Here is a 15,414-nt window from a genome sequence, read left to right as displayed (position 1 = left end):
ATTTAAGTGAAAAACAGTTAGGAGAAGATTTAGTTGTAGGTGACTACGAAACTAACACATTGTTAGTCTCTGTAAATTTAGAAGATCCAGGTGAATGAGGAAATATCGATGAAAAATTACGAGTTGTTTTAATTGAAATGGGGTCTATTCAAAAGAAAAATATAATATATCCCAGAGATACATATGGTCGTAAATTTGGCTACACATATTATATTAGAAAAAGGGAAAATGGGGACTCATGCTAAGAAAATGGCTCATTTATTCCGAAACTTTAAATTCTGTTTTTTGCTTTTGTTGCAAACTTTCACACCTACTGCATCAAGTAGTCTTGTAGAAGGTTATCACGATTGGAGAAATGTAAGTACAACTTTGCATAGACATGAGACTAGTTTAACTCACATGAAAAATTTCTTAAAATGGAAGGAACTTGATAAAAATTAAAAAAAAAAAAAAACTACTTTTGATTTCCAAACTCAAAGCATGTATGAAATGGAAAAGAAATATTGGACGAGCATTTTAGAACGCTTGATTGAAATTATAAAATTCCTTGGTAGCTGAAATTTAGCTTTACGTGGATCATCTGATAAATTATATGAAAGGAATAATGGCAATTTTTTAAAATTAGTCGATCTGTTTGCGAAGTTTGATCCCGTTATGGATAATCATGTTGAAAGGGCCCTACAATGAAACAATAGAGTACACTATTTGAGTAAAGACAGTTAAAATGAAATATTGGAAACTTTAAGTAACACAATCAGGGATACAATTTCATTATCAATTCGAAAATCTAAATATTATTCCATAATTTTAGACTGCATACCTGATGCAAGTAAAACAGAACAAATGACCATTATTATTCGCTTTGTTTCCTGTGGCAATGGAATTGTCAAGATCAGGGAAAACTTTTTAGGTTTTGCAGATATATGAGATTCCACAGGACATGGTTTATGTGCAACAATAATGGAACAACTGGAAAAATGGAACATTACCATTGAAGACATGCGAGGTCAAGGGTATGACAATGGAGCAAATATGAAAGGGAAAAAATATGGGCTCCAAAATTTGCTTTTGAACAAAAATCCCCGAGCTTATTACGTGCCATGTGCTGCTCATACTCTAAATTTAATCATTAACGATGCAGTCAAAGTGAATGCAGATACAATTAGTTTCTTTGCAATTATTCGAGAAATATAAAATTTCTTTTCATTCTCTTACAAACGTTGGGCAATCCTTTTAAAGTTCGTAAAAAAAATTAATTGAAACAGCCATCAGAAATGCGATGGGAAAGTAAAATTAATGCAATCCACACTCTACGTTATCAGTTAGGAGAAATTTACAATGCACTTTTTGAAATTTTAAATAATGAAAATTTTAATAAAGAAACTGAGCATGAAGCACAAACATTATGTGCTAAAATAAAGGACTACAAATTTATTTGCTGTCTTCTTATAGCTTGGCATGATTTACTTAACAGAAGATAAACCCTGTGAGTAAAATGCTTTAAGACAAAAATATGAACATTACACTTGCTTTAAAATCTATCGAAAACTAAAAATATTCTTACAAGAGTATCGATCAGATAAAAATTTTAAAGACGTTCTAAAAACGGCAAAATAACTGAGTGAAGAGGTGGATGGAGAACAAGAATTTAAAACTGGTACGGAAGTTCGATGATGAAACGTCACAATCGCCAGAAGATAAATTTAGAATGAATGTGTTTTATACACTTCTAGACGTTGCAATGTGTTCGTTAATAGAACGTTTTGAACAACTAAAAACATGTTATGATAATTTAAATTTCTTGTATAGATTACTACAAATTAATAACGAAGATTTACAAAAAAATTGTGACAATTTAGAGATTCTCTTGAAGGACGGCGACAATAAAGACGTAAATGCAATAGAACTATACGACGAGTTATGTGCTTTCCAGGATATTTTTTGGGAGGATAATTTAAATATTCAAAACCCTTTCGATATTCTTAATTTTATTGTGTCCAATAATTTATCTTTCCCTAACTTTTCAATTGCTTTAAGAATACTATTAACCCTACCTGTAAGTGTAGGTTTAATAGTATTCTTTGAAAAGGAACGTTCACGAGCGGTGAACGTTCCTTTTCAAAGTTGAAATTGATTAAAACCTACTTAAGAACAAGTATGTCACAAAAAAGGCTTGTTTGTTTGTTTTGCGTTAATAGCTATTGAAAATGATATATGTGCGGAATTAGACGTTAAGGCCATTATTTCTAATTTTGTGAATATGAAATCAAAAACCCTAAAATTTTTATAAAAAAATTTCAAGTATATTTATGTAATTTAATTTATTTTCTGTTATTCTGTTAAGATTTTATTTTTTGATTACTTATTTTAAATGTTCTAATTATTTCTGAATTCTTTTCCTATTTTCTCATCTATCTTGAGTTTCTTTTATTTTCCTAAAAGATAGTTCCACTTATAAAAATCATTAAAACATTTTTACAAGTTAGTAAGAATTTAGTAACTTGTAAAATGCAAGTTAAATTTTAACTTTAATTAAAATTCATTTTAATTTTGTAAGTGATTCTGGTCAGTGAGAATTCTATAATTCCTGTATCATTATATTCAACGATTAAAGTGAAGTGGCTTTATCAAAATTTGCTTCAACTTTTGAGAATTTTTTGAATATTCAGGTTTTTAACGATTATACTGCCTAGTCAACACCCCCCAGTTCTTTACATTTAGCGAACCAACGTGTGGCTGTTCTGTCAAAATTTATTTAAGAAATTGCAAATAATTTAAATTTTTATTATTGTAAAATAACCACACACGCCTGGATTGTTACAGGGGCACTTAGATAGAAATTGCATGCAGGCGGCAAAGACCCTAGCGCCGGTTCTGCATATAACATACAAAATAAGTTAATCGACTGTTTTAAGGCCTTCTAGTCAGCAGTAGGTTATTAGTAGTTAAGCTTTTAGGGAGTCAAAAGTTATACGTGGATTTTCAAACAACATGGGATCAGCACCCCTAACCTCTACATTGTTCAAGGATCAACTGTATAGTCCACAGAAACCCCCAACAATAATTTAGAATCACCCTGCATTCTCTCCACTTTGACTACCCACAAAACTCTGAAGCATGCATTTACTTAATCCAGCCTCATAAACATTCTTCCTCATCATCAAATTTCCGATATGTACTTTCAAGAGGTATTCAGAGAGCTAATATCTTAGTTATTACCTGCCACTGGACTGCTGCCACTATTACCTTATTCTCTTAAATGCTAAGTGATAATATCAGAAAAAAATAATCCATATATGGTATCTTTAAGGCCTTATAAAAGGATAATACTTCATTGTACCTACAAATTCTATGCAATGTTGAGATAAATATTGAATAAAAAAAGAGTTGAAAAACAAAAGTATCAAGCTGGTGGTGAAGTCATTACACTCAATAACCTCACCAGAAGTTTGATATATATTTTTATATTTTTTTTAAATTGAAGCTTTCATATGTTTGACTACAACTGAAATCGGAAACTACATGATCGCTTTCATCAATAGGAGACATAATAACCACTTCATTTCTGGTTCATTTAACCACTTCCTCATCAGATGCTATCACCAAATCCAAAGTTTTTCTAGAATACCTTTCACTCCGGCACCCTTTATGGATGCAGCGATGGAAATTTGCTGAAGCTTTCAAAATAACTGTCTTCCACATTTTACGTAAGGCGATGCAGCTAAATTTGTTCACATTTTGTGAATACCGTAATACTGTGGCAATACAGTCTGCTCCTGTATAAAATAAAGGATTTGTTCCAATGGATCTAGTGATTCATATCCATGACATGCTGTACCAGAACAGCTGTAGTGCAGATAATGGACGTAGTTTGTGTTCTTCCACATGGATATTGACAGTTTTTTCTGTTTATCAAAAATATGAATCTGCAGAAGCAAATGATGGTCTAGATCAGTTGTTCCCAAAAAGTGATACGGCTTCCTTGGGGGCACTGGAACGATCTGTGGGGGAGGGGGGGATAGTGGGGCCTCACGAGCAACAGGCGGCATTGAATTGAAGAAGTCGGCAGTGAAAGCATTAAGGACAAAAATTAGATGCTGAAAAAAATTTATCATCAAAAATTTTGATGATATAACTGTTGTATAATGTAAGTAAAGGTCGTAATGGTTATTTTATTTTCCAAGGAAGCATACAAAATGCAAGTTGCAGCCAATCGGCGTTGAAGTCTGATGACAAGTCTTAACAAGCAAAGTGTTGGTGGAAGTGCACTTTGACATGATTGGGATTTTACAAGTCCAGTATGCATCAGTAGGAACATGTGCATGTTATGACATGTTCACTGTATAATACTATAAATACGTGAGATGTATGAAATCAGTTTTAGATTGTTTCTGATTTGTGTGACAAGCAGTTAGCAATTTGATGTAGTGCATAATCGATACCTAGTCAGTACCTTACTTACACGGATTATACACAAAACAAATTATTGCTGTTCCAATGAAACTGCAGTTTACAAGTGAGTATTTTTATACCTTTTCTTGTAAAAATAATTTGGTTTACGTTCATGAGAAATTGCATTCTAACAATTTCGTAAATTTAACTTTTTTTTTTTTTTTTACAGATAATATCATGGCTGAAGTAGGGGAGATGGCGAGTTGAATATAGTGGAGTAGAGTGCTCTCCCATGTCCATGCGGTTAGGCTAGTGGCCATGCGCTTCGCAACCATATGCCTGGGGAAGGTGTGTCCTAGGTTCGATTCCCATCAACGACATGAGGAACTTAGGGATCTTTCTCAGCCATAACCAAGTTAGCCAGTTTTGGGCGTGGACAGCAGTTCCCCACCCCTCACATACAAGCAGGCAAACCAGCCCGTGAACACACAGGTTACAGTCAAAAATACATCCCCTCCCCTCCCCAGCAGCAGGCTCAGTGACAGGCCGGTTGGAGGTTGTACTAACAAAAAGTCACATCAATGTAACACACGGACCCTGCATTGGAAGTGGGAGAAACGTGCAGAGGAAGAAGAAGAGTGCCCTCCCATGATGAGTCCTTGGAGGTGTCGTGTAACAATAACATTTCCAACTTTTTCTGTTTTGTTTTTTTGTTCTTGACTTCTTATAAAATTTAAACAAACTTTTTTGTTAAAACAGTGGCAATTTCACTGTTTATGAAATTGCCACTATAACACCAGCTACATTAAAAAAAAATGAGGTAATTCTTAATTTCACTAAAATTATATATGAGAATATGATGGCTGTGATCTTTCACAACATTGTCTGTAGTAAATAAATAATTTCTTTGATCAGTTTCTATAGTAGGGAGCAAAAAAATGTGCTTATTTAAACAATTTTTTAAAAAAATATATTCACTGGTCTCATATTCATAATCCCACTTCAGCAACAATCATCATGCACATGTTTAAAAACACCACAGGCAGTTGATGCTATCACGATAAACATACAGAAAAATGGAGATTTGAAAACAGGTTAAGCTATTCAGGTTGCTGAATCAAACTATCTAAGAGATGTATCATCACAAAGATAATATTGTGTAACTGGGCTATTTCTCATTTAGTTAATTTAACAACAAAAACAGAAAAAAAGGCCTTCCCTTTCTCCCAAATGGCTTGGAAAGAGGAGGAGAAGAGACATAGACAATGAAATAAGCCTCAAAAACCATCAACTAAAAACAGCAATATATAGGAATTTTATTATTAATAATGTACAGACATCTCATAGAATCCAAACACTCATTGCAGGAGACTCACACTAACTATTCACACAATAGCTATCATGTCTCTCAATGAACACATTTACTGACAAAGAACTCACAAACCATTCTACACATTTACTACTTTCCAAGCAAAAAAAAAAAAAAAACATCTAATCCTGATGCCTTTGCAAAACTCAATTTCCAAAGATGACCACACTGCCATGCCTACCTCGAAGTAAGTGCTGAAACTTTTCACCTGCAGCAATCCTATGAAACCTAATGGAAACTTTTTTTAAAATCTTTTATTATTATTATTATTATTATTATTATTCAGGCCTCCATGGAGTCAAAAGACTCATCGTGGAAAGTCCTTCCATAGAACATAAAGTCTGTCAAGACTCATCGAGGGAAGTTCCCCCCTAAGAAACACAAAGTCTATCATACCACTCAAACTCATTGAGTGGTGATGCTACAATGCCAGATGTGAAATTAACTGATAAGAGAATAGAGGTGCTTAAAATATTGCAGATTGCATGGGATTAGTTATTATTATCAGCTCCTCTGATCAAGCTGTTTTAATTTAAGCCTCAATACTGGGAAGGTGCTAATGGAGTGGAAAGTGGACAAAAGAGTTCCTGCATAAAGGAAGTATCAAGACAGAAGTAGCAAATTATATGCTAATCAACATCTCGAGAGTGGTGGTTAAAATATTGGAGAAATTGGAAAGACAGAATTCAGGAGTGGTTGGATAACAATATGATATTCTATAAGGACAAACTGGTTTTGTAAAGGGTAAGTCTTGTCTTAGTAATTTGTTTACTTTTTATAATAAAGTGACAATGGACTTGAATAAGGGAGATGGCTATTCAGAATATTGCTTGACTTTGCAAAGGCATTTGACAGAATTACATATAGAAACTCTGTTGCATAAATTGGAACAAATGGAGATGGATATGAATTTGGTGATTTGGATTACAGGGTGGCTGATGGACAGATATCAAACAGTGGTTTATAGAGGAGCTGAGTTAACGAGAAGGCTAGTGACCAGTGGTGTATCAGTACCACAAGGCTCAGTAGTTGGTCCTTTGTTGTTTAATTTGTATATCAATAACAGAGGAAATTATTTGACTGGAAATATTGCTTCCTTCAGTTTATTTGCTGACAATGCTAACCTAATAAGAGTAATGGTAAATGAAGGAGATGCAGAGATCCTGCAAGGATTTAAACAGATTAGCAGTATGGGCAAAGGTAAATGGCTGTCAGTTTAATGCAGCCAAGTGTAAAGTAAAGCACTTAAGTGGAAAGAAGAGATCACAAGCTGTGTAATATACTGATGGAACTGATCTGCAGGAAACTTATGAGGCCAAGAACTTTTATGTGACTGTAGACAGGGAGTTGAAGTTTAGAGGGGAATATCAGAGTGAAAGATAGAGAAAACAGCACATCAGATTGCATGTTGTTGAAGAACACACCAACAAGCAGGGATAGAGAAGTTATTACAGTATCACTTTGAAACCTTTTCCTTTATCCAACCCAACTGTCACTCCATTATAAAAAAAGCAAATAAATTATTAAGGCAGGGCATACCTTTCACAAATGCTGTCCACCACAGAGTATTACATTCCTATCAATCCATTCCTGATTTTACTTTTTTGGCAATTTCCTTCTTATATAACATCCACAACTCTGTCTCTTCTATGCAGCTCTTGCTGGATGTATCCTCCTGGCCTTGAATATACGTATGATATTGCTTCCTTCAGACATCCAATGGCTATCTCCCATGCACTGCTAATATCCTTCCCTTGCAGATTCTTATGCCATAGTGCTGATTCAAGCTGCTTCCTAAGCTTGTCATGTAGTTCTTCTATATAAGCTTGAATAAGACCACACTGGCCTACTGCAAAGAGATTTGGACACCTGGATTCAATAGGGATGAAGTGGCATCAGAAAATCTGGAGGCAAGTGACAAAGGTTTAATGAATGCTCCTAATGAGAATAGATTGAAGGTCTCTGGACTTCATCAACTAGGTGGAAAAGAGGAGACATGATAAAAGCATATAAGTTAAAGGGATTTCATGTGACTAACACTGAAGACTTTTCAGTGTTAATCACATAAAATCAGGAAGGGAAAGAATGAGGAAATTATGTAAGAGTGTAGTTAGCAGGGGTATTAGGAATAGATTTTTTGCTTAGAGGGTGGTGAATGAATGGAATGGATTGAGAGAGGTGGTTGTGAGTGCTTCATCAGTGAATGAGTTTAAATAGAAGGTATGATAGTACTGTGTGAATAAAGGATCTCCCATGATGAGTCTTCTGACTCTGTGTAGATACCTGAATAATAATATATCCTCTGTTTCACCTACAATCAACTTCGGCAAAGCCACAAATCCTCAATCTATCATCATTGGAACATTCCACTAACTACTCACCATCCATGTCACTTGTCTCTGGACCTTCTCCACCACTTCCTTATCCACAAGAAATCCATCTGTGTATTCATTCTTCAATAACCAAATAACCCAAATAAGACCACTTCTGCAATATACCCAACTGAACTTCAATTCCTTGTCTGCCAACACCATTCAAATACCCATAACATTTCCACTTTAAACTAGCATCCATTATTTTAGGCCCATACTATCAATCTATTTAAATCATTCTACAAGCACACTCTATACCACCTTGATTACTCTACTAAATTAGCATCATCAGCAAAATAATATTTCCCTTCAAATAATTTCCTATATCATTAACATGCAAATTAAGTAAGAGAAGTCCAAGCAGAAAGCTCTGAAGCACACCACTAGTCACCTGTCTTCTAGATTCTACTCCTTCATATACGGGTATCCCTCGATTTACCACGTATATCAAAATCGTGTTAATCGAGTCTAATAATCAATGGTAAAAATTACAATTCATCCATGATCGATTACTGTATTAATAATTCGTTTTATATGGTACTCTTTTAGGAAAGATAAAAAATGAATGCAAAGTAAATGTTTAATAAATACTTGTACCTACATTATTTACTGTAATTTTTTTTATCAAAAGAAGTTATCAAGAGTCGTCTGAACAGTTTTAGTTTTTTTCTTATCGGCATAAATTCTACAATAATAAGCAAAATGACTCTCCAGACCTCAGCAAACAAGCAATAAAACATAAAGGAAAAACACTGCAAATATAATACATGATGGTACAAATTAAGTGGATATTGAATCCAACATTATTTCATAGCTGAATATAGAAACTACAAGAGTTTTGTGCTGAATATATAGAAACTAAAAGTTTAGGCAGATGCAAGCATAAGCAACCTTATGGGCATCTTGCAGTAAAGGTGGAGTAAGCACCAGATCACTTTCCTTAGTATTTTACATAAATGTAAAGCACATCTCCTAGAGGTCATGTATTATGACAAAAATAAGCATTTAGCTCTTTATTTCAGTAATACATGATGGTTTATTTATTTTCAGTTACAATCTAGAAATTATTGAACAAAGAATTAAAAAAAAAAAACTAAACCATACTATACTGACATTGGAGGTCGCAGTATCTCTCAGATACAATTTACTGTCAAATATCACAAACCTTTACATAACATCTGTTAAACCAAACTGACAGCAAAAAACAGTGTGAAATATCACTCATAGCATATGAATGCACAGCTACTCATCACCTCCAAGCTATACACTGAATTGTGTAAGAATATTTATATTAAACATTTTGCATGTATCTGTCAGATCAGCTGCGAGCTCCGCAGGGATAAAGGCATGTTAATCAAACCTCTTGCTGAGTATATCAAGGGATTGGCGCAATTAATTTCGCCGTGTTGAGCAAAACCATGTTAAGCAAGGGATGCCTGTACTACTTTTTGGTATTTGTCTAACTGCAACACTCGCTCAACATCACTAGCTTCTTATTCATCCCCCATATGCTCCAAATTGTGTAGCAGTGTTCATGCAATATTCTGTCAAATGCCTTCGCAAAATCCAGCAGTATTACTTTGAAACCTTTTCCTTTATCCAACCCAACTGTCACTCCATTATAAAAAAGCAAATAAATTATTAAGGCATGGAATACTTTTCACAAATGCTGACCACAATCCATTTCTGAATTTTACTTTTTTGGCAATTTCTTTCTTATATAACATCCACAACTCTGTCTCTTCTTTGCAGCTCCTGCTTGATGTATCCTCCTGACCTTGAATATATGTATGATATTGCTTCCTTCAGACACCTCATGGCTATCTCCCATGCACTGCTAATATCCTTCCCTTGCAGATTCTTATGCCATGGTGCTGATTCAAGCTGCTTTCTAAGCTTGTCATAATCAATTGTGTAGTTCCATGTATAACCCTTCTTAATTGAAAATCCCATATGTTAGGCTGCATCCCAAATCAGGATTGCATCAAGAGTTAATCAAGAAATCAAAAGCATCAAAATATGCTTCTGCAAAATCACAAGTTCAAATAAACTTACATCTTTATCAAGAGTTTTAGTGCCATCATCTTGACTTAAACATGAGATTCTTATGAAAAGTGGCTTAAGATATCTGATACAATACCAAAACAGGCAAAGATATTGCACAGTAATAAGCATGTCATATACCAGCAGAAAAATCTCAGTGTGTGTGTGTATTCAAAAGTAATTTTTAATAGGTGAAGAAACGGGAAAAGATGCTGTTGCATAGTTGGACTAATCACAGCAAATTGTGGTTTTGCCCATTGATAAAGCATTTTGGTACCACTTAAATGACTTTTAAGAAATCCTGTTCTTTCTGCTTATAGCAATATCATATAAAGCTTAATTTTAAAAAATAAAAAAAAAATTAAAAATTACATAATAATAGAACTGCAACGAGGATTACAGGTTGTGTTAAAACTGCATTTAATGCAACTGTTAACTATCCAAAAAAAACCTTGGTATCTAGAACCTGGTGCAATACATTACCATCCAAAGGCATTTCATCAAGTAAATGTTACTGCACATTCAGTATCCTAATAAACACACATGGCATATGCTGAGAATGCTATATGGTACAGACTGAACCTGTTTTATATACCTCTCTGCAAAAACGATTACCATATCATAATGATTATGCACAAGTCATTTTGGCAAATTTTGTCATTGAGGAATTATTGTTACTGGTTAACAGAATATGATAGTGAATACTACCAAATTAATATCAGTATTAATATTAATATAAAGTGGATATTAGTAAAAATACTATTCAACCAAAAATGCTCATATATATATATATATATATATATATATATATATATATATAAAGCTATAAATGTTTCAATGACTCATAATTCACAATGCCTGGTCAGATGATCAAATTCAGATGACTGGAGTAAAGCTCTCATAATCTGCATCTATAAAAAGGGAAAAATAAAACTGAATGTGAGAATTACAGATGAATTTCCATAATGAATGTTCCTGATCAGATTTATGCAAGAATTCTAGAGAAATGGCTTGGAAAATTTGGGAAGAGCTTGGAAAACAAGCTGCATAGATGCCATAAAGGGGTTCCCAGAATCAGATTTTCATATTAAAACAAACAGTTGAGAAATCTTGAGAATGTAATAATAATCTAAATTTTGTAGATGTGGAAAAGGCATATGACAAGGTGCCAAGAGAAAAGCTGTCCAAAAATGCTACAACCATATGGTGTAAATGGCACAGTAAACTGAACAACACAGTCTATATCTGAGTTATTATGTCAGCAGTTTGAACCCAAGAAGACACAGAAGATGGGTCAATGTAAAATTAGTTATAAAACAAGGATGAACGTTATTCATCATCTGCATGGCTCATATAAAGGAAAGTAGCATTAAACCTGATACCAAAATTGGAAATGTTAATCTCAGCTCTTCTTTATGCAGATGGCATTATACTCCTAAATGAAAATATCATGACTATGAAAAATAGGCATGACCTATGAAAACATAAACCTGCCTTCTGAATGGAGAACTATAGAACAAGTAAAACATTTCAGCTATTTAGGCACAATTTTTAGTGAAGATGACAAATTAAATATGGAAACAAACAATATAATTAGCAAAGTTGGTTAGGAAGTCAACTGAATACATTTATATGGAATCAGACAAAAATCAGTCAAAATGCAAAATCGATCTGAGAGCTGGGATGGAAATAAACACTTGATCAAAGACATGAGATCACAGATATGAGAGTTCTGAGAAAGATTAGGAAAGTGAACAGACAGCATCAATAAAAAAATCACATTAAAACAAGATTAGAAAGGGACTTGATAATGGAAGTATTCAGCAATGTGTGAGCAGAGCTAATCTCAAGTGGTATGAGCACTTATAAACAGAATGGATTGGCAAAACATACCATCCTTCTAATCCTAAAAAAAAACTAATTGTGGAAAGGCAGCTGGAATAGTTTTTTGCCAAGATGACAGGAAAAGACCCAGAAGAAGACCAAGATGTAAGTGAAATAATTCGGTAAGAAGTGCCTTAAAAGACTGAAATATAACTACTGAGGAAAGAGAGACTTCACAGATCTCGCATTAATTTGGAGGACAGGTGTCAACAGAAAGTTAGTAATATTGTAACATTTTCAAATCATACTATCATGGTATCCTGTTCACCCCATAAGGGTACTTATTTGATGATATGAGTGTACATAATTTACCACCTTCGTAAAATCATACTAAATCCTCCCCCCTCACAGACATTTACTTGGAAAATCTCGGGATGGATGTATATAGTGGACAATACATCCCTATATCCATCACAATAATGGAGAGTGTTCAAATTATCACTATCATTTTGGCAGATTCCATTATAATAAATTTTTAATAAATCACTATCATATACAGTAATAGCCACACAAAAATTAATTTTTTTTAAAAAAATTATACCACGGACACCCTTCCTTCTCTGGAACCTCCAGCATATTTCATATTTAAATGAAGATAACTTTGTTATCTTCATTTAAATATGAAATATTCAATATATTGAAATAGTAACAATATTGAAATATTGTTACTGCTCAGGTGACAAGACACCAAAAAATTATCGATGCAGTTGAGGGAAGGGGGCGATGCCAAGTGCTCAGAGGCACGGTGTTAAAGTCCATGGAGTGAATCGTAAAATAGTAGTATTCGTTTTGCAGAGGGTCTTATGGCTTGATGAGATTATTCGAAACAAAAAAAAAAAAAAACTGATGACAGATGATATCATTCACTCTTTTGGCTTTTATCAGTAGTTTGTGTATGTTTACATATAATCTGAATAAGTCAACCAACAGAATAGCCAAATCTATTAACGAAATAAGTTCGGTTACATCATAATTATAAGATTTTCCAAGGTACTTGGATAAAGCGCTTCGTTTTTTTTATGATCAAGTTAATAATACACATGTTAACTGTGTATTTACATAAGAACTATCCCACTAACAGATAATGAAGAGATTGCTGTGTTTAGTTCGTGGCTAGAAAGTTTATAAACTTACATTTTACCACGAACATTCTGTCGAAAATTTTGCGATCTCCAATCACTTTGACTATCAGCCATCTTTCTTTTGCTCATCTACCACCTAGTGACAGAGAAACCACATCAAGCTTTCGCTAGCGATAATTCATTAACGCTCTATGGATCTCTACTGCAAGATTTGTTATTTGTGGGAATATCATCTTATGATGATAATTAAATTAGTTTCAATTATAATATGTCATAATTAATTTCGAAAGCTTTCCCGCTTGGTTACAAGGAATTAAATATTTGTTTTGATGCTATATCCAAGCAAGTATTTCCGCTGAATAAGGACACCTTATTGGTTGGATAACTTGCCAACTAGACCTACTTGGTGGTAGATTACCTTCATCGCCTAAGTGAAATACCACCACCTTTCTTATTGGGGGGAGGGGTGAAGTGGCTGTTGCTATGATTACTTCCCAGAGTAGAAGATCCGGTTTCTGTCCAAACCATTAAACAAGCCAGACATACTGTAGAGATCCAGTACTTTCCCATATTCTGGTCATAATTTTTTACCAGATAATCTGACCACCAGCCAGATTATCTGAACACAAATATCTGGATACCTCTTCATAGTAATGGGTGTGGTAATACTGCATACATTACAACGACTCATACAGGTATAAAATGAAGCTCACAGTCTTACAACCTTCACAGAGAAACATTAACTTTAAAATGGACCATTGGAATGACCTCGGTGACGATTAATGTGACACAATTATAGGATGCTGCCCTGGAAGCAACTCAGTTGTGGAATTTGTGACCTACTGCACCTTTCCCAGTCAACTGTAATTGATACATTGATATTTGTATATAATTGATATTTGTAACATGCCGACACAAAAGCCTGACATTAGCAAGGAGAACACTAGTCCTCGGGTGAAATGGTATAAATTTCGCAGCCATTGGACTCTGGAGCAGTGGAAACATGGGAGTAAAGAATCACGTATCGCCATCTGGCAGTACGATCGACGAGTCTGGGTTTTGTTTGACGGATCTCAGGAGAACGCTACCTGCCAGAACGTGTTGTGCCAACTTTAAAGTTTGTTGGAAGAGGCATCACGATTCTGCTTAAGTGTAAACATGGTTCTAGTGAAGACAATCTTAACGCTGGCGTCCAATACGATATTTTTAACAATTCTGTACCTCAAATCTTTTGGAGACAGTTTGGTGAAGGATCCTTTCTTGTATCAAAGTACAATTCCCACATCCACGATGAGGATATGGGAATTGTTTCCTCATTGAGTCTCTTCTACAGACATTTCCATGGTCAATGTTCTGCAGAATTACATCGATTGTGTAATTCCCGAATTCTGATAAACATACGGGAACAGGAGAATCTGCTGGCCAACATCATTTACATTTGAACGGCATACTCAGTGAACCTGCTACTCGTTTTCATTCCATCTACCTCAGCTCTGTGGAACAGCTTAACAGCCTTTCCCACGAAGCATTCTTCCAAGACTATAATTTCCAGCTCTGAAGAGAATGTAAACAGATAACTTTGTGGCCATTGTCCAAACACAGCATTTGCTCACTGTAGGTTTTGTAGCCTTTCTTATAATTGAATGATCATAAAAAGCATAAGTGTAATGGTTAAGTGAAAATTAAGATAAACTTTAAATGACTAGAATTACAAAAAAGTTATCTTTTAGACATGAATAATTTAATTTGATTTGATTTTTGATTGCTTTGAACAAATATTTGATCATGGAATTTGTTTAACTCCCTATGCACCTGCGCCGATAGTTGGCGTATAAGAACAGAAGTCGATTTAGCTTTCTTCATTCTAATATAGTCATTTAATTGTTGGAATTTAACGCTTAATTTAAATGATATCAATTCCGAAAAACAGGTGACCATTACAAAAACACTCTCTCAAATCCTTTTTTTCCTCTTCTCCAAATGTCCTATGAAAAACAGACTAATCAAGATGTATAAGCATTATATATTATAAGCAGTATTTTATACTGTTTTTTGTGACTAAAACAGCTTTCAATTTATCACATAAATTCCACAGAGAATTATCGGCATGGATTCAAACTACTAGATTGTAATTCATCGGTGCTCTATTAAGATGAAACCAAATATTCCCTTCATTACGGAAAATAATAACTACAATGACTAAAAAAATCAACTAATGCCTTTTTATTCCCGTATAGGGTGTAAGCGAGTCCATTTAGCCCTATCTAAATTT

The 15,414-nt window shown here is 34.2% G+C and overlaps 1 protein-coding gene across 2 annotated transcripts in view; it reads right to left on the bottom strand.

The window, feature by feature from the left end:
• Nucleotides 1-13,261, bottom strand: part of MED15 (mediator complex subunit 15) — a 246,494-nt gene extending 233,233 nt beyond the window's left edge. For both annotated transcript variants that reach the window (XM_090409717.1, XM_090409718.1), the window contains exon 1: nucleotides 13,195-13,261. In XM_090409717.1, the coding sequence (XP_090265843.1) occupies nucleotides 13,195-13,256 (62 nt within the window). In that variant the 5' untranslated portion in view covers nucleotides 13,257-13,261. The remainder of the gene's footprint in view (nucleotides 1-13,194) is intronic.
• Nucleotides 13,262-15,414: the final 2,153 nt, after the last annotated feature.

This window comes from Typopeltis vanoorti, chromosome 20 (genome assembly GCF_054136105.1).
Source record: "Typopeltis vanoorti isolate ZY-2024b chromosome 20, IOZ_Tvanoo_1.0, whole genome shotgun sequence".
NCBI lineage: Eukaryota > Metazoa > Arthropoda > Arachnida > Uropygi > Thelyphonidae > Typopeltis > Typopeltis vanoorti.
This window is presented reverse-complemented; position numbering and strand designations above follow the sequence as displayed.